Source organism: Microchirus variegatus (genome assembly GCF_963457635.1).
Source record: "Microchirus variegatus genome assembly, chromosome: 18".
Taxonomy (NCBI): Eukaryota; Metazoa; Chordata; class Actinopteri; order Pleuronectiformes; family Soleidae; genus Microchirus; species Microchirus variegatus.
This window is the reverse complement of record NC_139819.1, coordinates 20,462,546-20,486,490: the sequence shown is the minus strand read 5'-3', so window position 1 is coordinate 20,486,490 and position 23,945 is coordinate 20,462,546. Positions and strand designations below refer to the sequence as shown.

Below are 23,945 nucleotides of genomic sequence, written 5' to 3'. Positions count from 1 at the left end.
CATCATATAAAATATTACAGGGCAAAAATAATATATATAATTTCTACTGAGCCATGTAGTTTTTGCAGAATATAAAACTTGCACATCAGTTACCTCAATAGTGTATCCAAAAGTAGGATTAAATATTCTGGTCTTTTACTCTCCATCCCCACACTTAAATATAGTAAATGCATGAATGAATTTTATACAAAACACAAAACCACACTAAATAGGCATGAAATGTTGTTACCAGAAATGTTTTATTATCATAATAATATGATCATCATCACCATCATTATTATTATTGATATTGGTATTACCATATTACATATTATGGTGTATACACGAGGCATTTAGAACCAAACGACTGCTCTGTTTTGTGTTGTTTGGCCTCTTATCTAACCGTGTCTCTCTCTCACAGCTGGTTTCTCTATCAGGCTCTGTCATGCGCTACTTAAATCCTTTTTGTTCAACCCACTTTCAGTTCTTTTCATACACAATGTGGTGCTCTCTGATCCTCTCTATCATTCTACCCACTGACATTATATAACATCACATCAGATCATACCTAAAAAGAATCAGACTCGATAAGAACCCGTGTTCAATGACTTCGGCAACACCATATTTCAAATGCTGAAATGACACAGAAGCTGTGAATGTAACCTTTCTTTTTACCAAATAAACAAACTCCCGCTGAAATAACTTTATCTCCATTTGATTGGGTATTTAACAACTTTGATTTATGCCTAATACATTTTATTCATGTATGCTGTTGTGGGTCTTTTTTAAATAAATGACAGCTTTTTGAATTAAAAACAACAACAAAAACATCCTCCCAGCGATCCACCGGGCTTTGACAAGACTCCTTCCATCTTTTCTGTCATAAAAGTGCAGCAATTACAGTAACACTTCTCAAGCGTTTGCTTTTGTGAATGTGCCAATTCTGCCCCCGTGATTTATTGTAAGCGCCGGGAATATTTCTTTAGCTGTTGCATACAAGTCTTGAAAATCCTGGTTGACTGCGATGCCCTAGAACAAGTTAAACACAGAGAGACCCAGAGAGTGATTAGAGGTTTTTTTTTTTTCTGCTGCGTGTGAAGAAATGAACATTCATGAAGAGGAAATGAGGAAAACGTCTGACTCACAGTAAAGTCTAATGTTTCCATGGCTGAATCTGGGTTATCACGTATAGACTTGAGGATAGCATAGCATCCAGCAGGCTGGATGGGGTTCCTGCCCATCTAGAAACATAACATGAAAAAAAATATAAGATTACATTTTATTTTATTATTCTATTCTATTCCACTATCCCACACAACCTCATATAGACAGGAGCCAGACTGTGTGTTGATAAAATACATTCCCAGCAAACCAAAATACATATCTAATATTATCTAAAAGCTTGATAAAAAGCAACATCAATGACAGCAGGTTTAACTTAACATGAAGATAGGAAACATTATGTGCAGAAAGTAGTGACCAAATCCAACAAATAAATAAATCATCAATCAATAAATCAGCTTATGTTGAGTCTTTTGTGCAATTAAACAACCAGACGCCATTTTAATTCAAACTGAGCTTATGTATTTAAGACTCTAACTTAATTGTGTGTCTTCTCCTTTGGTTACTTTTTGTTTTTCCCGTCTGTTCAGATGAGCTCGGGTGTCGACATTAAAACGAAGCACTGTGATCCATTTATTCATCCCATTTCATCCACAGATGCCTCTCCCTGTGCTTTGGAAGCTAGAACTGATCTCTTTTCAACTGCTTACATTCAGCGATTTGATTGTCTTGTTAACTTTGAGGCCCACGGTGAGGCGGATCGCTCCGTCAGGGGGTATTCTGTTGTTACTGTGGCGGCGACAAAGGCAAAAAAACAAAAGATTTGATAAAAAAAAGTGAACAGGACGGCGATGGAATGTGAAGTTTTCTTTCTTTTTTTCACTTTCATGGAATTGTTCATCTGTATGTAAAATTTGCAAAGCAAGCTTTATTTTCTTCAAGAGGATAAATGAGAGGAAATGACTTCATCTTTGTGGCCAAAGGTTAAGATTTTCCTGACCTCACCAGAGGATATGGTCTTATGGTCTCTTACCAAACAAGGTAAACTATGTCATTTGCACTAATGTATGATTTAAGACAGAACTCTCTTAAGTGAACTTACAGGTCTCTTTTTATTGGCTTATCTGATTATCAGTTACCACGACTGTTAAAAAGGACACATACCTCACATTTAACTCCTCCAAAATGTCATTCTCTTTCAGAGTTTGCCCTAAAGCAATGGCTCCCTCTGTCCCCAAGCCATTAAAAGACAGATCCACTTTTTTGAGGGAAATGTTTCCCTGAAAAAAACAAAAAAAGAGAGACATTTATAGGTTTGGGTATGACCGTTGCAGAATGCAGTACGGATTAAACATTTGAGCAAGTTCTCTAATGAGATTTACTGATGACCAAATGCACACCTTTATTTAAAGTGAGTGAGTCGTATAAATCTTGAACTAATGAGCATTCAGGACCTGAACCAATGAAATAGTCAGAGCAGGTGAGTGACTAGAGTTCCTCACACCATCTCAGTCATGAAGGTGAAGAAAGATAAAGAGGAAAACTGCACTATTAGTGACAATGAGTGTGTTTTAAAGCGGAACTAGACCGGAAGTTCCAATTAACGCTGTTTTTTAGTGTTTATCTGCGTCATTACCTTGTTTAAGAAGCCCTGAACGTTCTAAACGAACAGTTCAGCCATTGCTGAGAACGCTGTGTTGATTGTAATCTCGGGCTCAGCGTGTCTTCTGACTCTGGGTCTGACTCCGGGTCAAAGTCATAAAAGGGACTGCGGCGGGGAGTCGTGAAGAAGCTATTTTTTAAACATTGATAAAACAATGGTTTGATAATGAGGAGCAGTGCATCCACCGTTCCAGAAGGGGGAGCTGCGCTTCTGAGAGCGGCTGTGCTGAATATGTCACTTCCGGGGTACTGGCCAATCACAACACAGTCTGTCTTCTCATGCGAGATTTATGTCTGAAATAGCGCGGCTGACAAGTGCTTCAAAAAGGACAGATTTCTATCAGCTCGTTTACAGCAACTAGGAGGTTTTTGACCACAAAAACAAGTTAATGTATATAAGTAGACCTCCATAACTAACATATATGTGCAACAGGACCACTCTATGTGACCTTAAACACTTAAATGTTGAGCTGTCAAAATAAATGAATATAATATGAGGAATGTGTCAGCATTTGTTATTGAATATTGAATACTGACAAACTCAAAATCAAATCTTTCACTTACATACCCATAGATCCGCCTCTAATCTCGCACACATTTAAAAACTAATATAGTGTTCAAACAGTGATTTCATGGTGCATTACCCCAAGGCCATTGGCCAACAGCACAGCTCCTCTCCCTCGAATGCAGTTCCAGGCCAGACTTAGTGATTTCAACCCTGTGTTCTCTGACAGAGAGTTGCCCAGGATTGTTCCTTAAGATTTAGGGGGAAAAAACAAGAAATCTTACATATAAAAAAATAATAATAAATCAAATTGAATAAATGTCAATCACACCAACACCGACTGATGTCCTCCTTTGGAAACCATTCCTCAAATCTACAGTATATTCCAACGATATTGTGTGATTTCCTGTAGAGGCAGTGATTGCAGAGAGGAGGAGATAAACGAACACACTCTCAGTGGTTAGTAATCACAGGAAAAGCCTCTCATACTGTGATACTGTGAACACCAAATGTCTCAGTGTGTCAGTGGCATGCATTTGTGTATATAGAAGGTTGCACTCAAAGCACATGAGGATGTACTTAGATATTTCAGCAGGGGAGGGAGGGAACACAACTGAACATGTGCTGATGAATCAGAAGGCTAACATATGGCAATTAGATGTGGTGGTGTCCACTTCCTCACAGGCAGATTTATTTCTAGCTCCCTACATTAAACGCTGAGTGCATTCTGGTCCGTCACTCTTTCACAAGGTGCCTGTCACAAAAGCTCATCCACATGATAATTAAAAGCATTTTTAATGAGGGCGGAATGCTCTTGACCTTTGAATGGCACAATCTGCTGCCGTCTGTTGTCCTACCACTGCTGCGAGATAACGGCGGCACAATCACGGCAAAGTATTAATATCTCCCCAATAAACGGTGAAATCGCAGATACCGGTAATTGTAAATAAAGACTGCTTTCTCCACAGCAATTGACTGGGGTGAAGGGATTTCCATATTCTATAATATTGAATCATCAATTAATAAGATAGATACTAACATTAGTTAGTATGAATATATATATATATATATATATATAAGCATACAGTTTTCTTATGAATATTAACGTTAGCGATATAACACAAACGCTGAATTATATTATGTTTATATCAAGTTTATGAATAAAATCTAAGTGAAAAAATATTTGAGTTCAATGGAAAGGACATTCCGATATATTTTGAGATTGCAAATGACATTTTAAATGTAATGTAACACTTTAAATGGTACTTTTGTTTTTACACATTTATTATTATTTTGACCTAAAGCAAAATGTGGGAAATGGTCTGTATTTATATATAGCACTTCTTTTCTAGCCTTGACAATTTGCTCTACTGCTGAGCTACCATCAGTGGTAATATAGTTTAAAAAAAAATAGTGATTTATTTTGTATGCATGATATCAACACTTTTAAAAATCTGACAAAAGTTGGACCCCGGACACCTTTGCGTTTACCTGAGATGCAGATAAGCTGTGAGTCAGAGCTCACTATAGAATACAAGAGTAATACAAATCCCTGCAGCCAAGTTTCACAGTGTTGTGCAAAGCCTGAAAATAGAACTGTTGATCTTAATCCCTTTGGAGTAAGCTGATCAACAATCACAACGTTGAAGTTGAAGCTTTGTTCTGCTCGTCCTATCAAAAACACTGAATGCATCCTGTATAAAGAAGCTCGACCACTTTGCACCTCATTACTCACAGTGTGTGAAATGCCCCGTGTAACTAACCGAGGTTACAGGTTATGTCTTTGCCCTGAAATTCAGTTAGTGTGGAGGCGTGGGTGCTGCTTATGGAAAATAAGCAACATGACCATGTAAAAACATATACTGCTGTGCTACCTGCCCGTTCTCCCAGAGCGTTGTGGCTGATGTCGAGGTGCTGCAGCTTGGTGTTAGAGATGAGCGCTGGGCCCAGGTGTTCGGCCGACTGCTCGGTGAAAAGGTTTCCTGACAGATTGAGGCTCAGCAGGGTGCTGTTCTCCTTCAACATAGCAGCTACAGCTCTGGCCCCATAATCCCCAAGATTGTTGTTGGATAGGTCAACCTCTGAAATTGACACAAAGATATACAGGTTACAGGTCAAAGGCAATGTAATGGACATCATGCTGCATTGCACACCTGAAATGAATGAATGAATGAAGGAAGAATACACATTGAAGTTATTATTATGATTATTATTACTATAATTAAGTGAGAAGTCTCATAGACTTGCATACAAACCTTTTATCAGTGAGCAGATTCACACCCTTCAAAATATTTCTTTCTCACGTTGTCTTTACTTTCCAGACCCGAAACTTGATCAGACATTTTTAATATACAGAATAAGACAGACAACATTTAAGAAACATCCAATTCCATTTAAGTTTTATCTTCAAACTTTTTTGACATCATTTTCACTCATTAGCTTCACATTTTGAGGAAATTCCAACATTGTTTTTAAGATAAAGTTCTTCAAAAAGAGATGTGTTTCACAATTTAATGGCAAACCTTTATCATTTTTATATCATACCAACCGTTTAAAGCTAACCGACAGGGTTAGGGTTAGGGTTAGGGTTAGGGTTAGGGTTAGGGTTACCCTAACCCAACCCTAACCCTAACCCTAACCCTAACCCTAACCCTAACCCTAACCGACTGACAGCTTGGCTGTCCAGCAGTTTCAGTCATTCCATTGCTTTGGTTGAGACTGAAATAGCTCAAGTACACTACATTATTACCATGAAAAACTTGATGAAGCCTACTGATTGTCCACTCTTTAATTTAATGCCTCCAGTAGAAGACTGGTATTCTTGGCTTTTACTGATATAATCTGTGGCTACAAGGCAGTGGTGCTGGTTAACAGCAAACCAATGACATGCAGATTGGGGCTCGGTTCATTTGTGACTCAATAACGTTTGGTGAGTTTTCTGTGAGCTGAAAACTGAGGACACATGGATATGCATGTATTCATCTCTGCTGAACCACAGAGGACAATCTTATAATTAATAAATTCCATAAATACACACACTGCCAACTAGAAAAAAAAAAAAGAGAGCTCTCAATGTTAAATCATGTGCTGTGGTATGTACTTGAGGAGAGGGGGCGTGCAGGTGACACTTCTGTCAAAGAAAGATGAGACACAATACAGGGAGAAGGAGAAGAGAATGTATGCACGCATGAGTGCCCAGTAAAACCACCTGTAATGTAACAATTTTCTTTTAACATCTCAGCTATAGCAGCTCCGCCCATTCCCTCCATCCAATTATCTCTCAGGTTCAGGCTCAGTATTGAAGTGTTGGTTACCAGGGGAACCGCCAGCGCTTTGGTGCCCTGCAAACACACAGGCAACCTGCTGTCAAAGTGAAATTCTTCAGTTTCACAGTGGCGCGCTTTCATTTCTGCATCACACTTAAAAGAGGCATTGTAGATAGATAGATAGATAGATAGATAGATAGATAGATAGATAGATAGATAGATAGATAGATAGATAGATAGATAGATAGATAGATAGATAGATAGATAGATAGATAGATAGATAGATAGATAGATAGAAGTGAGTGTGTGGAGGCGTGGGTCAAAAATGAAGCTTGCTGAACACAGAAATTATCAAATCCAGAACAGTTAATGAGAATATTAAGTGGATAAACCCTTATGTTAACTTGAGCTTTTAAAAAAACATAGCAGGTAAAAACATGATCCGGTGACAACATTCGTTCAACTCATGCTCTGTATCCTTTGCTAAGACCAAGGAATCCAAGTCCTGAAATAAATATCATTTTGCAGGTGCACAAGTTCCTACGCTCTGTGATTTACATATATATGTATATATATACAAATACGTATGTACATAATCTAGCCCACTCTTTGTAAAGGTGAAGTATTCTACTTGAACGTGCTGCTGAGATCTATGTAACAGGTTGCACCGACACAATATAATATGTCAAGTGTACAATAAAGATATGTACATGTATAAGAAATGGCCGAAATCTACTCAAAGCAGCTGTGCAACACTTGAAGCATAGATCCCTGCTCTTTTCTTCATGTGCTCAGTGCTGTCCCCTGGAGGAGAATGTGACTTTGAATTAATGAGATAATGAGAGTTGGATTAGAACGTGTTTGCAGAGGTGATTGGAGAAAGGTTAAGCTTTCATGACACATTATGGAATGTATAAAAGCATGCTGGGAATAAACTTCCCCCCTGATATTAACAATTTATTCTTCTATTCCTGTTGAGAAACCAGAAATTGGAATTGGAACCAATTTCTAGTATTTTTTGGGCAACTTGTAGGAAGCTTTAAAACATTAAGGAAATAAAATTTTAACAAACAACATTTGATTCCATTTTAATTAATTAACAAGTACAAAATTCAGGTATGTCTCTTATTTATATTTCGAGCAACTTTTACTTTTACTCTACTACAACTATCTTTGTTACTCGTGGCTACCAAATACAATCAGAAGAAGAGTTGGTATTATGGTCTGTATTAAATACAAACCATAATGCCAACTCTTCTTCTATATAGTTATATAGTGCTATATACATTTTATATAGCACTTCTCTAGTCTTGATGAGCTCTTTACTCAGTTTTGCCATTCACCCATTCACACATCTTTCTGACCCATTCACACGCTTCAACATGGGGTTAAGTGTCTTGCGCAAGGACACATACAGACTATCAGATCCAGGATTTATACCCACAACCTTCTGGTTGAAATTTTTTATTTTTTTATTTTTCCTTCCCAAACTTAAGTACTATTTCAGAAAATGACGTTTGATACTTAAAGGGATACTTCACTGATTTGCATCTGTATTGCTACAAAAGCAGTAGTATATATTTTTTTTTGAGCTTCCCTCCCTCAGTTTTTCGCTGAGTAGTAAAAAAAATCTGTTTTCCTGTTTCCAAATTTGCCAAACTGTGTCAAATGACAAGTTTTGCATCAGGGAAGCACATTTTTTAAACCAGAAAAGCACTCGGTGAGCGCAGACCAACGCCAAGGCAGCTTATCCCCCCCCCCCCCCCCCAAAAAAAAATAGTGATAGAAATATTGTCTAGGATCACGCCCAAAATTTAACCACTTGTTCCCGATCCCATTGCGATCCCAAGATACTTGTAATTTCACGCAAGTATCCCTTTAAGGTACTTTATAGGAGACTGACTGATGCTACATATCAAGTGGGGAGTAGACTTGAGGAGTCACCACCTGGTGGCCATTCATGAGAACACAAGCATTACTAACAGAACCTATTTATTATACAAGATATTCACTCCTTTCCAGTCATTTTCCAGTCACATCTCTAACTTATAACTAAAGTACCTGAGGCCCAAGTCCACGATGGGTCATGGTCAGCTCACTGTCTTTCATGTGTCGCATGAAGTAAGCAGCAGGTACCACATGTAACGTTTCACACACAGCCGTGTACGATGTGAGCCCCGTGGGGTCGTAGGCCTCCTCCTTACCTGCAACATAAATGAAGACAGAACAGCTGTAGAGTCTGACTGAATCGATGCCTCTGAAAAAGAAGAGATGGGACTTTTTTCTGAGGGAGGGGCTGATATCCTCCTGACAGAAGTTCTTATTCAGATGGTTTCACCACTATGACAAAGAAGCCTGACACCAAGAATGGGAGCTAATCATTTATATGCTTTTGTAAAAGCGAAGAAGATAAAGGATTATCTTTGCCTCATCTGTTCATCTTTAAAGGCCTCGACTACAAAAATCACTACTAACCTACTTTTTTGATCCGGGTATAAAACAAGCAACAGCAAACCTTGCCTTGCCTTTTCTTTATTATTAAATGCGGGGATATCACACCCCTTTCTCATATAATAATTAAGCCTACTTTCTCTGTCATCAAACTAACCTCCAAGCTCCAAATCTGTGTCATAGTCTTCATCAGAGATCACATGCTCCTCCTCAGCGTCCTCTTCACCCTCTGTTTCAACTCTGTCTGAAACATTCCCATCAAGACTGGAGGGCTGGTCTTGTGGCCCACGCATTTTGACCTCTGCCCGGCTCCCTCTTTGCTGGATGGATGAGAAAGTATGATGTAAGTTTGAAAAGCTGGGTGAGGCGATTTGATGGATTTGATGGATCTGCATGATCTGCTCAGGGTAGAAGTGATGCCCAGAGTCTGTGAACTCTGTCACTCGTCTCTGTCGCTACATCCATTCGACTTTCTTCTCATCGCCCTTTCACCTTTTGAGACAGAAACTTGTTTTTTTCTCTAACTTTTGAGGGGAGCTCAGCCACATAAATAAGAGGACCAGAGACTCACTGAACATGTCATCTGACCTGCTGTAAACTGATGCTGTCAGCTGGTAACATAAGCCTGGTATAAACAATGATAAGTGTTAAAAAGGAGACAATTTGACATTAATTACATAACATTTCCTCAGTAATATCCAGGTTTTAAGTTTGGTCATGAGAACTAGTAAAGGCCACTTTCACATTAAAATGTGAAACAAAATTGGCAGTTTCTGTGTTATTAAGATGAAATTCATCATCCCTTATATCTTTACATCCTTTATATATAATATTACCATACTGTTAGCATTTTGTTACTGTATAGTGTAATGTATAACTTAAACACTTTAGGAGAAAGAAAATCATTTAGGCATGAATGAATTAATATTTCCAGTAGATGTAAAAATAGGTAACACTTTATAATAAGGGTCCCTTAATTAACATTACTGTATTTTCCGCACTATATGGTGCACCGGATTATAAGGCGCATAGAATAGAAGATATTGCAGTCAAACGTTTGACTGGGGTTGCGTTATGCATCCACTAGATGGAGCTGTGCTAAAGGGAATGTCAACAAAACAGATAAAGTCAAACTTTACCAATTGAGCCATATATAAGGCGCTCCGGATTATGAGGCGCGCTGTCGTTTTTTGAGAAAATGAAAGGCTTTTAAGTGCTTGGTCATTTATATGTATTACTTAGCATTAGTTAACATATTAGTTAATGCATTATATGCAGTTAATTAGTTATCATTATGTATGCATTACTCAGCATTAATTAACACATTATGTTATAGTCATATTAGTAAGCTGTTAATAATGTCTCTTGTAATCATTTACCGATGGTGTTTATTTGGAGTGAATAAGCATTAAGTAACAGCTAACTAATGCATCTACTAATCATTCACTATATGGTGTACATGTTGCTGTAAAGTGTAAACATGTATCCTATAGGCAACACATAACATTGGTAAATAAGCATTACTTAACCACTATTAGATGAAATGCCGTTGAAAAAATCACATAAGGCATTTTACACATTATTTAAACACATTAAAACAGATATTTACAGATAACAGATATGCTGAGAACTATTGAGGTGCTGATATGCTGAGATAGAGGCATTTCGCAAAACGCACTGTTAGTGAATACAGTCAGCTGAAAATGACGTTATTAAAAGTTAAAATGATCAATCTAATGGTTTATTTAATTGAGTGTGGCTATTAGTTTAGACAGGAATCGTTGTTTTCTTGGATGCTTTTTTCCATTCACTTATTAACTGTATGCTAATCATCAAAAATTTCGCCTTCACAGAACTTTATGATGATTAAAAAAACAAGTCCATTGAATATTAACCATGAATGAGTTCTGTGATATTCTATGTTAATTTCATGTTAATATTTAATAATAAATTAATGCTGAGAAATGCATAATGATAACTAATTACAATATTAACTTTTATTAACTGCTTATTAATTAATTAACTTATATGTTAACTAATGCTAAGTAATACATAATAATGATTGTTAATATATTAATAAACAGTTAATTAATGCTTAATATTGTACTAACTGACGTTAAATAAGGGACCCTTATTGTAAAACTTTAAATAAAAATACATTAGATACAAAGGGCAGCAGTGATTTGTGGCTTGCCAAATAGTGAGCCGACATACCTACCTTTCAGTACTGTAAAGCCTGAGATCTCTTTTTTATTACTCAGTGTACAAAAACTTCTCTTGGAATTTCTCGACACTTAAAGCCTTTCTTTTGTTGCCAAATAGTTAGATCATATCACACACATCTACTGCATCGTTTATAGTTTTATTATAGAATAATGTAATCCCCTCTCTCTGTTTCATCCAAGCCCTGGTCTAAGTCAGCAGTGTCATATTGTTATTTTCAACACTAAATAAGCTTCTCAGGCTGTATCCTTGCTGTGTCCTTGCTGTGTCCTTGCTTCAACCTGCTTTCCCGACACATTCACACTTCCCTTGTTCTAGAGTTTGGCTGCTTGGTCAGTTGCGTCCTACCTCCCCCAGCTGCAGCTTCTCACTTTCTGTTTCTGCGTCATCATCTTCCAGCACAGAAGGCATCAGCATCTCCTCTGCCAACGTCTTCCCATAAACCATGACTTTGAGTCAGAGTAATGGTAAACACCAATGTAAAGAGAATGACGTATAAATTCTGCTGCATTTACATATAAATCACATTTCCCATCTACATCAAAGCTGCTGGTAAAACATTTATGCTATGAGTGTTAATCACTGACTGCACCGTACTTGACCAAGACGACGTCTTCATGCAACCTATCCTGCTCAATATAAGGAGGGTCAACCAATCAGAATCTCGGCGTAAAGTTTGAGCGGCTTGTTTTGTTGACAGGTTGCCATGGCACTGAGCCATGACAACCTGAAGGACAACAAGAGGAAAAGAAGCACGTGAATGGTTTACTGCAAAAGCTCTTTATTTACAATAAATCTGACCTTCAATCTAAAACGCTCCACTGTACGGACAAACTTCTCCAGTCTGTCTTATTCCTCTGATAAACAGGACACACAAACAAAGCCACTGTCGACATATTCTGCAAATGTTTCTTTTTATTTGTGAGTAAATGCAATGTCCTTGCAGTTGACGCATTAAAATGGAATATCCTTATTTAAATACACAACAAAGGTCATTATAGCAGAGGCTGTTTGGATCAGAGTTGGTCATAGCAGCAATATACAAACACAGAAAAAGAGTTTTACTTTTTTTTTTTTTTTTGAAGCATCCAAAGCCTCGTGGAACAGACCAGACCTCACAATACAGTCTCACTGACTGACACAGTGCTGGTAAATAGACAGGTTTTTATGACAGAGATCACCATGCATTTATTTAATGCTGCTCTTTTATCCCCATACCTAAAAGATATGCGAGACACCTTAAAGAATAGGCTTTTTTCTTTCTTTTTTTCCCAGAATTTTAAAGCAGAATCATAGTGCTCATTTACATAATCAAAATACACTCTTAAAAAAGATCAGTGGTACTCTTTATATGTTATGCTTTATCTTTGAATATATATATATATGTATATATAGAAGCTATAATCTTGTAACTGTTTTGCTGTTTTACACCACCGAGATTTTCTCGTTCAAATGAAACTGAATCTGTTTAAAGAAAATGACACAGAGGAGACATTCATCCTGAATGAACAACAGAGGGGACAGTGGAAATTGTCCGTTAACTCAGAGGAAAACAAACAAAACATATTCTTCGCAGCCGTTAGGGACAAATGGACATCGCACTGAAATCTTTAGTCATAATAACAGCTATCTTTACGGTCAATTAGAGAGCAGGTTATAAACAAGACTGGGAAAAGGAGAAAACCCTGCAGGTTTCGTCAGATTTAATCAATAAACAATGTGGCTGCTGCACAAAAAGTATTGAAATTACAACCCTGACTAACTGGAAAGCAGCAAGTGAGCACAGCCGCAGCACCGCCGCCGCCGCCTCTCCGCTTTGGACTGGAATTAATAATAGTACACTAAGCTAAAGCCAGTTTGGTGTTACCTAAACATCAGCTGTAAGAACAGGATCGTGTGAATTGAGGAGCACCAAATTTCATTTTAAATCTAACCACTTTGATGAGGTAATATAAAAACATACACCCACTTATATAGAGAAGCACGCACTTATGACACACACACACACATTCGCTCACACAAGCTGATGCTACCAAGCAGGTGTCAGATCACAGTGAAAGAGTGGCATTAGACAAAAGAGAGGGTGAAGAGTGTATGTAGGCAGAAGCTGAGCGTTAATGTAAGGCAAGAGGCACCGGAGTCGTGATGGTGAAAAAAAAAAAAAAAAAAAGGTCAACAGGTGATTGCTGTGCAAATTTGATAGCTATGGGTAGCACAGTGTGCTCAAACAAATATGTTTCCAAAGCTTCTGCTGCAGACAGGCTTTTAAAGGCTTGAGTTCTCTCATGTCACGTCTTATGGAGGAAAAACATCTCTTTCACTGAGAGCGCAGTGATTGAAATACCGCGACCATGCTTTTGTATGGTAAATGCAGCATTACAGGCTCAGAGGATTAGCCTTGTTGAGCAGCTGAAGGTAACAAAACCTTACCAGCGTACCCTTTGAATTTTATATTTTAATTGTGTGTACAAAGACTGATATCCTGCCTTTAGCCTATGCTGCATCACATCAACATCATCGGCTATTTGGAGGAGGGGCTTTGGCATCTGTCGTAATGCCTCTGCTTCCAACCAGGGAAAATCCTCACAGCTGACCGACTATAAAACGTGTGGAACTTTGGTTTGTGTACAACTACGACACAGCAAGAAGGAGATAAAGAAGACTTTTCAAAGTGTCATGATAATATATGTAATACGCTTTCATAATTGGTTAAAACGTGAAAGCTTTTCTCTTTAGCGTATGCTCTCCACGGGTCAAGAACATGCTTTGACTCGTGATATGATGTCATGAGAGAATGGACAAGCCACTGATAAGAGCACTAACACATCATACACTGTAAATGAAGACTTAGGAAGTTAAACCCCTGGTTCACCCCCTGGTAACTGGCTGCAGAATACGTCTTAAAGTCTTAAACTCTTTCACGTTTAAAAAGATTTGAGCTAACCAGAACCGACATGACTAATTTGCAATAAGTCAGGTGGTACCTCAATGTCGCAGCTCTCCTCCGTGATCCCTCATCAGCACAGGATATCAATATCAGCACTCGTATTCAGAATAATTTGGTTTAATTTTTGTACAGCGGAGGTGTAAATGCATCGTCCATTCTTTGAAACTACCATCCGTCATGAGCTGGATCACGTGTTTGTAACATGAATCCATGAATGACTGTACATCGTTCACATTTCAAACTCTTCTGGATCTACAGCCTTTCGATATAAAAAACAGAAGAAACAAACAAAACAGCAGAGCACATTTGATCAGCCCTGATTCTGAGTCAACTTAAGTCATAAATCAGACATTTATATTTCTGTTATCAACGCAACAGATTCCCTTGTAAATATAAAACCTAATAAACAAAAGAAAACAAACAACTATAACAACAATACAGAGTATATTATATTCATTGAGTATATTCTTTCCTTGGTCATGCATCCACAATGAGGCAGGTCATCACAACAGGTTTACACAGAATAAATTATAATCAATCATTTTTGGAAGTATAATCAACAAGCAAAAACAGATTCTCAGACTACAGAACATTTTCAACTTGCTAGAGACAAAAATGCAAGTCCAACAGAAACATTAAAGCTCCCATAGAGTGGTCCTATGGCACATATATGTTAGTTATGGAGGTCTACTTACATACATTAACTTGTTTTTATGGTCAAAAACCTCTAATTGCTGTAAACGAACTGATAGAAATCTCTCCTTACTGAAGCTCTCGTCAGTCGCGATGTTTGAGACTGAAATCTCACTCCCAGAAGACAGAACTGTGTTGTGATTGGCCAGCCAACGACAGCTTTCCCAATTGTCTTGTGATTGGCCAGGTACCTGGAAGTGACGTAATTAGCACGTCAGCTCTCAGAAGCGCAGCTCCCCCCTCTGGCACGGTGGATGCACTGCTACTCATTATAAAAGACACTGTTGCTCGTGAAACACCTCCACAACAGACGTTCTTCTTCTTCTGCGATTCAATGTACGCAAACGGATGTGCCCGGACTAGTGCCCGGAGGAGGAGGAGCTGCTGTTCAGGAGACGGGATCCTTACGTCACGATTCCATGCTTTTTCAGAGCGCTTGCAGAGCCCGAGAATACAATAAAACCCAGCGTTCTCAGCAGTGGCTGAACAGTTCGTTTCCAAACTTTAGGGCTTCATAAATGAGGTCATGGCGCAGATACACACCAGAAAACAGTGTTCATTGGAACTCCCAGTCTATGGGTGCTTTAAAGTGGTTTGTAAAAAAGAAAGAAAGAAATTTTTACAGTAAAAAAAAAAAAAAAATGGCACAGTATTCTTTTAACCAGTGCTGCGGAATCCTCCAGACTGGTTGTTCTCCCCATTCATCAACTCACATGCAGAAAACCCTGAGAAATAAAAGACAGAAGGAGACAGAGGGATAGACAGACAGAGCACAGAGACATAGAAATAGAGCTGTTACAGTCATTACTCATGCAGCAAGCATGGGCTTTGATGGCCAAATGTGAAATTCAAGTGACAATCCACACAGGAACCATCGTCTGTGAGGCATTATGTTGGTACTTAATGAGCCATAGTGGCTATGTAGGGCCCTTGTTTTGCTCTCACGGCAAGGGTATATGGAGTGTTTAATCTTAAATATGCACAAATAACGACGGAAACAAAGCAAAAACAGAAATGGAGCAGAGCCACTCGCTTTCACTCTAATCCTGTTAGTTTAAAGGCCATTCTCCATGTGTTTCTATGGTTACCCGTTCTGTTTTCATCTCAAACTCGGGGTGATAACTCACTGGCATCGCCGACGACTACAGGTTGCAGATTGGATTTGGACCAGAGCTCGATAAATTCAAGCCCTGTGCCAGTTTTTATTTTCAGATTTTCTCTTTTTAATCAGAGTGGCAAATTAGCACCACAGGTGAAAAGCTGAATGGAGAACAACACGGAAGAACTGCGTGCATTATCGAGGCGTTTTTTTCAACAGATATTACTATGCTTCCTAAAATTCACTGAAGGACAGATACAACGACTCAGAGAGAGCAAACTTCTGCCAAGGTCGCAGAGTTTCACATTGTGTGGACACACTCAGCTATCTTTTCAGGATAACAAAACATCTAAGGAGGAGAATACTTATGAATGAAAAAAAGGGATGAATGAATGTGAGCTCTTGTATGGTTGGTGCACAAGATGATTATATTTAAAAAAATAAAAAATGAAAGTGACAAAAATGAGTCATAAATCTGAGTCATTAAATTGACTGACAAATTAGCAGTGACTTCTCTAAGTCAGAGGATGATACAGTAGAATGTGGTATTATTACATAGAGCTTAACTAAATGTGAGTCTACAGTTAGTTCACCAGGTGGAGGCTGATGTGCACGGGTGAGAAACTGCAAACTGCAATTTGGTGAAGGTATTGGAAATATCAATGCCGTTCAATTCCTTTTAAATGAAAGGTCATCGGTTCCCAAACAGTATTGTGGTTCCTTTGCTTAAGAAGTTGAGATAAGCTCAGGCATCATCCAATCGTTCCACTGCTGCTGCAAGCAAATCCAAACGAGAGGATTTTTGGACACAGCTGGAGAACCTGTTGTGTCTTCATTTGGTTGTGGAGTATTTCCTGATGACCTTACTTTGCATTGCAGAGTCATCATCGCCTCTGCATATCATGAAAAAATAGCAACTCCAGATTTGTCATGACAGACACTGACAATCTGTCCCGAGTGGAAAACCATGAGTCATCGTTGTCATTATGACATTCGTTAAGCAATAAAGCGACACATAGACTTCCCAGAAAAAAAAAGTTTGTATGGAGGCAAATATCAGTTGAACAGGACATTAAACAGATGAAGTGATTCTATATGGAAACAGATAAATGGCCCATACCAGATGCAAACACAACAGTAATATGCTAATTGGTGTATAGTGACCCCACAGCTGTTCAGGCACTTCCTGTTTATATGGACTGGACTTTGTTGAACTATTGTTTTCTTTCTTGGGTTTTTACTTCCTTGTCCCTGGTTCTACTGATGTTGTTTTCCTTGGGTCTTGATCATATTCTCTCCAGTGTGATTGTTATGTGTACAGGAATGTCTATGAAAAGGAGGCTTTGGACTTCCTGATCTACCATTTGTCTTAGCAGCCACTACGGAAAATGTTGGAAAATAAATAAATAAACCACTTACTCATCGGAATCCTTTTTGTTCTCCTCGATGTAGGCGATGGACTCTGAGCGCAGTCGGTTTGTGACCTCATAGGTGCGCAGAGTAACACCAAAGATATCCTCATGGTAACGATTCTCATCCTAGAAACAGCAAGAGATGACAAAGAAAAAATGATTAAATAGCAATAATAATAATAACATGTTTGTTTTGCTTCTTAAATATAAAGACTATGTACGTAGATTTGTGGATCGAGTTAAGTAAGGAGTTTAGAATAATGTAAATTACGATTACATTTATTGTTTTAGCAAAGTTATAATGACCATACAGTATAATTAATTCTCAATCACTTCATTGTTACACATCCAGAAGGTACGGGAAACATGTATGGAGCTTTAATATATCAAACAACAGATTCTAAGGATATGTCGTCATGTGGTCAAATATCCTGTTATTTATGTTCATACTGTAAATATAATAAGGAGGGGGAGACTTGAACAGGGAGTAGGAATTAGTAAAAAGTATACACTTCATCCTGCTCCTTTTCTGACATTTTTCTTTATGTTTTTATTTTCTGTTCAAAATAAATGTATTCATTCATTTGAATATACACAATACATAGCAGTTGAATGCTAGTGCTACAAAAAAGTGAGATATTTTATTTTATGGACAGATGTCTTCATATACTTTATACTGCGACACGTGCACAGGTGTTAACAAGCTTGGCCTTTAAGCCTCTTTACCCTTGAATTTATAGGTGACAGTAAGACATTGGGCAACGTTTTTTCACCTCAGGGAAGAGTGACTCAACATTTTCACAGCATACAGGTGAAAAAGCTGCATTTTATCGACTCATTTCAGTAGGAGATCACTGCAGTCCTCCAGGATTCCAAACTAGCAGTGCTTTTTTTGTCCTCTCACTCCTTTTCAGTGGATCAGCGATAAATGTTTTACCCGAAGCTTGCTGATAAAGAAGCCGGCGTCCTCCAGGCTCATGTTGCCCTGCTGCTTGACGATTTGCTGCACAGTCTTGAGAACATCTCCAGCCATGGTTACATCCCCGCACACGTAGATGTGTCCTCCCTCCTCCCGCAGGCACTGGTACACCAGCTCTGACAGATGCTCACGCAGAATATCCTGTACATATTTCTGACAGGGAGAAGAGGAGGAATGATGAGTGTTCATTAAAAAAAAGTCGGAGCTAAAGTAGAGACAGAAACGACGTGTAAAAGTGATAGGAGATTATATGCACATCACCCATTTCTTCAAGGTGCAATGTCAGCAGAAACCTAACACTTCTCTCTACTTTTATATCACTTCATGAACGAATCGGCTTAAAAGGGCAGAACAAATGTCATTGTTCTAAACAGCAAAAAGCAGAAGGAACAAAAGATGAAAACCTGAGCAGCTACAGAAAACCTTCAAATGGACAAACTGTACATGATGAGCTCCAGCTGATTTTATTCAACCCTTTCCCTTTCAAACCCACACAACACTCATCAGACTAATGGATTGTTCACTGTGTGTACCTTTGGTTTTCCAGGCTCTCTAGAATATGCCGTGTAGAGCTCCTTGAACACCCCTTTGTTCTTGGCCTGGATGGTCTCCTCCTTGTAGATGTGGTCCATCTCAGACTGCCGACAACCAAATACCAGGACCATGGGACATGATTCTATCCCTTGAAGATGACAAGAAGGGTTAAATTATTGCTCTCTGGTTTTTATTTTTATTTAACTTGAGTATTAAATGAAACTAGCTTGATATTCACTTAATCAGACAAGCGCTTGACGGTTCTGTGAAGATTCTCTGTAGCAGGTGCTTGTGAAGCAGTGGAATAATTCAACCGCAAATGCTCTCTATGTCTCAATAACAGAAAGTAATGAAGTGGAAACCAACCTTTGTGTTCAAGGTCATAGAGTCTTTTTTGCCAGAAGCTTCTGAAAGGGGCGATACCAGTTCCTGGACCCACCAAGATACAAGGTGCCTGGCTGTCTTTGGGAAGCTGGAACGATGGTGCACTAAAACAACAATAAAAAATAATAGACATCAAAAAAGAGGAAATGGGCAAATAACAGGGGCCAAACTGCTTGGGGCAATTCACTTAAATTAACTTGGAGTGTAAAATTTAAGGAGCATGCATGATTTGTTATCTTAGAGAATTAGGCAATTGGCCACTTTCATGTCTGTAGTCAGTTAGCTTAGCATACGCCTGCTACCTGCAGTCAGCTGATCATAAACAGTGAAAAAGGGATAAACGGCTGGTTTGGCTCAGACCACACGTGTAAATTATCTACCAATCATCACCTCTACAGCTCTTTGATTGACGTGCATCTTCTTTCTTTCGTGTAAAAGAATAAATCTGACTATTTCATGGTAGGCACCAGTTGCTTAGCAACCTGTAATACTAGACTACAACACTGAAGAATTTGTGAGCTTTCTTCGAGGTGCTAGTACAGTAGTCTGGACCTGTACAGAGCATACTACTTCTCCAAGTCTCATCTTTATGGTAAACTAGGTTAGCCAGTTAGTGGTGGCAACTCATACTATATGTATCTGTATCCATGTTCTCATCTAACTCTCAACAAGATGACCATTTGGTTATTTTCATCTGAGAAACTCATGAAATTCCTTCGGAAAAACAAAGCAAACCAAACCTTCGGACAAAACATGGCACCATCTCCCCCTTCTCTATCCTGTTGAGCCATGATGAGCACACTCCATGGTGAATGGGTCCTTCTCCATCTGAATGGGACAATTAAAAAACAAACACTTCACCTCCTTCTCCCCCTTCTGCCTTCCCACTCTCTTGAACATGCATGTGTGTATATGTGTGTGGCTGAACCTGTTTCATAAGAGTAGAGCTGTTTCTCATTCGTAAGCTCTAAATGGGAAATTATAGTAATTGAGCTGCTCCTTTAACAATACTCATAACATGTCTGCACAAGTATGCATTACTCGCCTGAGAGGAAAATAACAGTGAGTAGCAATGGTCTGCTAGCTGAGAGAGAGTGCATGTTTTGGGTACTTGCACTGGTAAATTAAATTGGTATATAATAGGTAATACATTTATATACTGTCATACAGTATATAAATGTCCATATCTGAGAGGTTTCTAAATAATATAACCCTGTAATTGCAGAGGTATTCTAGTTGCTCTATGTCAACATACTGGATCTTCCAAGATATCAATCCATCCATTATCTACCGCTTAACCCTCCACAGGAGGGTTGCAGGGGGTGTTGTGCCCATCTCAGCTGACATAGGGCGATGGGTGGGGTACACCCTGGACAGACCGCCAGTCCATCACAGGGACACATGTAGAGACAAACAACCATTTACTCTCACATTCACACCGACTGTCAATTTATTGCATGTTTTTGGAGTGTGGGAGGAAGGCGGAGAACCTGGAGAAAGCCCCCCCCTACACACAGGGAGAACATGCAAACTCCATGCAGAAAGGCCTTTGTTCCAACTGGGGCTCGAACCCAGGGAACCCGGGTCTTCTTGCTGCAAAGGCGAGCGTGCTAACCACTACCTTTCCAAGATGTCTTCCAGTTTATTGAGTCATTGCAGCAACCTTGAAAGATCTATCACAAACTTTGTATATGATGTGCATTATTTTTGACTTGCTGAATATTGTTTAGCAGGAACCACAGGATTTGATTTGAGATTTGAATTTTGGTGAAATGACTAGTATGTATTCTCCAGGTTCTCTGGGACCTCCAGCTTCCTCCCACAGTCCAAAGAAATTCAGATTTGGGGATTAAGTGAATTGGTCACTCAAAATTTTCGTAGGTGTGAGAGTGAATGGTTGAATGGTTGTTTGTCTATGTGGCCCTGCAATAGACTGGCAAACTGTCCAGGGTGTACCCCGCCTATCACCCTATGTCAGCTGAGATAGCACAGCACTCCCGCGACCCTCCGGTGGAGGATAAAGCGGTAGATAATGGATGGATGGACTAGTATGTAACTCAAACTGCCAGGAATAAGAAACAATGTTCAAAAGAGCAGGTTCATTAATACTACCTACAAATAGAGCTAGACAGTTTTAAACACCATGCCACCAGGTCCTTACTTTTGGCACGGTAAGAAACCACAGCCACTGTGAGGTGGATCTCTTCTTGGTGCAGATCAGGAGAAGAGCTGATAGAGTAATAACGAGGTTGCAGCAGGGGCAGCTGGGTGAGCAGCAGAGTGGAGGGCATCTGAATAGATGGGAACTCCTCTAGCACCTCCACCAGTGTCGGATTGTTGTACCACTTCCACTCCTCATACTCCTGCAAGCCCTGGAGCGACAAGGAGATATGAAAGGTACATGTGGATGTTTATTGGACAAAATCTCTGTCTTGGTAAGCTGTTCAATTTTTGGATGTCCTGCAATGTGGTGTTGCAGAGGGGTTGTTCAGTTATTGCAACGCAGAGCTATTTAACACTTGGAGGAGGGCTTCTTCTTTTAGATCTGTAAACATTTCTGACTCAAGAGCAGAAGGCAACCATGGGCAGAGACATTTACCATTCACTGTCCAACTGTTCTTGTTATTCATCAATGATATTTAAATAGGATGAATTTAGAGATCAGGCTTAAAAAAAAAATTCAATATTTTACCACATTTTGCTTCATTCTTGGGCTGATGATTAGCAGTGGAGTGCAAATGAGGGAGCCTGGTGTGTGAAGCACTGTTTGAAGCACCTTACAATTACAACGAGTTTAGGAGCAGAACTCATTTGACCTTCATAAACAAACGGGGTTGTGCAAAAATTCTAGACTTCAGAGCATGGCATTTTTTTAATCAGCTCTTCAAACAGTACAACAATAAAGCAGAGACGACAGCTGACCGCTTGTTGATGCTCACTGTGCTTATGAATGTGCTCACATAGAAAGAGGATTAGAAAAGTCATAAGGCTTTAGTCCGGAAAGAAGCTCCAGATTTAGCACATACAAAGATAATACTGAAGTGCAGTGCTGTTTCTTAGGATCTGCTTCTTTTTCCTGTGAAGTCAGTCTATTATTTGCCTACTACTGCTACTGCCTGCATAATTGCCAGCGACCTCCTACTGTACGCATTTCCATTGATGCAAGGTACATCATATTCCCATATTTTGATAGCAAACATAATGCATATGCTCGTTACTTTTGTGCCTTAAACACATGGTCATTCTTTGAACCGTGCATCATAATAAAGACTGAAACAAATATCTGCATGCATTTAGCTGTCAACTGGCAAGAGGAGAGTGTATGTTTGGATGTAGCCTACGCACAGATACGATTTACCAAAGGCGACAACAGATGCTGTTCGATTTTATTCTGACCCGTGTTAAAATGATTACCCAATATTTTCAAATCAAGATTATTTATTTTCTTGCATAACCCAAATCATACTGCATGGTCAAATCCTGTTTGCCTCACTCCTCATTCAGCATCAACACCTGAGCTATATATCACATGCACAACATGAGAGTGTGTCCTCCTTCCAAATAGTGGCAGGTTTCCAACAGCAAAATAACAACAAGAGGATTCTTACAAAAGCTATGATGCTCAATGCAGCAGCAGCTCAATCATCCTAAAGATTGCGAGTGAATTTACCTTACTGAGGATCTCTAGTTTCTTTTTCTCTTTGTCACTGGTTGCAAGAGCAGCAAACTGCTGCAGCAGCACAGGGGTAGGTGGGGTGGTGAAGTCCAGGAAATACTGGAAGGCATGATAGATGGTGCATGGAGGGATACGAGTCTCATTCGTCCAATTACTGATTGTCCCTGTAGAAAACGGGGAAAGATGCATTGATTCATATTTTCACACACATTCCAATGACTCTTAGAATATATGACGCCAGACCCAGTGATTATGTCCATATTTTTATATATACATCATTTTATATATATATGTTTTTATAATATTTGGTTAAGACATGAAGTAACATTATATAGAGTGTGACCTGCCTTCAAGTGGCAATAAACAACTGAAAAATAAAAGCGGATACAATATGAGAGCTGACACTAAACTGCCATATTAGCTAAGGTGTTACTTCATGGTGTTTTGATTTAAGATTTCAAACTGTACGCCAATGACATTATAATTGCTGTGATGTAGGTAATAGCATCACTTACCAAGGGCAGTGTTTCGCTCATCCAGGAACTCCACTTTAATAATTTGATTGACAGGTGGAGCGTCTTCCAATTTATCGATGAGAGCTGTAACCAGGTCCTCGTGGTTGCCAGGGAAGATGCCCAGATGGTCGCCGGGCTTGTAGCGCAGGCTGTCATGGTTGTTTGTGTGGAGCCGCACAAATATGGTGGAGCGACTGCAACAGAGATCAGAGACATAGGGAACAATGTTGCACCATTTTCAGTCTGTTCCGTTTAGTGCACACACTGCATCTAACAGAATCATTATACAACGATGGGAACAATAATGTGGCTGGATACTTACTTGGATTTGTGACATTGTAGATTTTGTGATTCTAACATCTTTGCAGCATAAACCCTCTTCTTGTGAATGCTGTATAATGCTGTTGACGAGTAGAAACAAAGTAAATATACATGCATGACATTGTGTGAGAAATAAGTCAAGGTTTAGGATGCATAGTTTCTCTTAAAATATCAGAAAACAAACAATATGTGGTTTGTGTGTTTGTGAGGAGTGATTGTGTCAATGATGATCTACAA

General features: G+C 39.0%; 2 protein-coding genes across 2 annotated transcripts in view; both read right to left on the bottom strand.

Annotated features, from left to right (window-relative positions):
* Positions 1-891: 891 nt before the first annotated feature.
* On the bottom strand, positions 892-8,622 carry lrrc74b (leucine rich repeat containing 74B; the record flags this gene model as incomplete). The annotated part of the gene is made up of 8 exons (XM_083904768.1): positions 8,536-8,622; positions 6,417-6,549; positions 5,083-5,289; positions 3,348-3,457; positions 2,206-2,321; positions 1,752-1,830; positions 1,125-1,220; positions 892-1,008 (listed from the first exon to the last, which is right to left on the bottom strand). Exons 1-8 carry the CDS (start codon positions 8,590-8,592, stop codon positions 892-894), a joined length of 915 nt encoding a protein of 304 aa, XP_083760894.1. The 5' UTR covers positions 8,593-8,622.
* An 8,680-nt stretch (positions 8,623-17,302) lies between these two features.
* nos1 (nitric oxide synthase 1 (neuronal)) overlaps positions 17,303-23,945 on the bottom strand; it is a gene marked incomplete at both ends in the record, with an annotated part of 37,474 nt that continues 30,831 nt past the window's right edge. The window contains 9 exons of the mRNA XM_083905210.1: positions 17,303-17,425; positions 18,237-18,431; positions 18,812-18,960; positions 19,179-19,300; positions 19,937-20,024; positions 21,358-21,568; positions 22,867-23,036; positions 23,388-23,581; positions 23,710-23,788. Of these exons, the coding sequence (XP_083761336.1) occupies positions 17,303-17,425; positions 18,237-18,431; positions 18,812-18,960; positions 19,179-19,300; positions 19,937-20,024; positions 21,358-21,568; positions 22,867-23,036; positions 23,388-23,581; positions 23,710-23,788 (1,331 nt within the window). The remainder of the gene's footprint in view (positions 17,426-18,236; positions 18,432-18,811; positions 18,961-19,178; positions 19,301-19,936; positions 20,025-21,357; positions 21,569-22,866; positions 23,037-23,387; positions 23,582-23,709; positions 23,789-23,945) is intronic.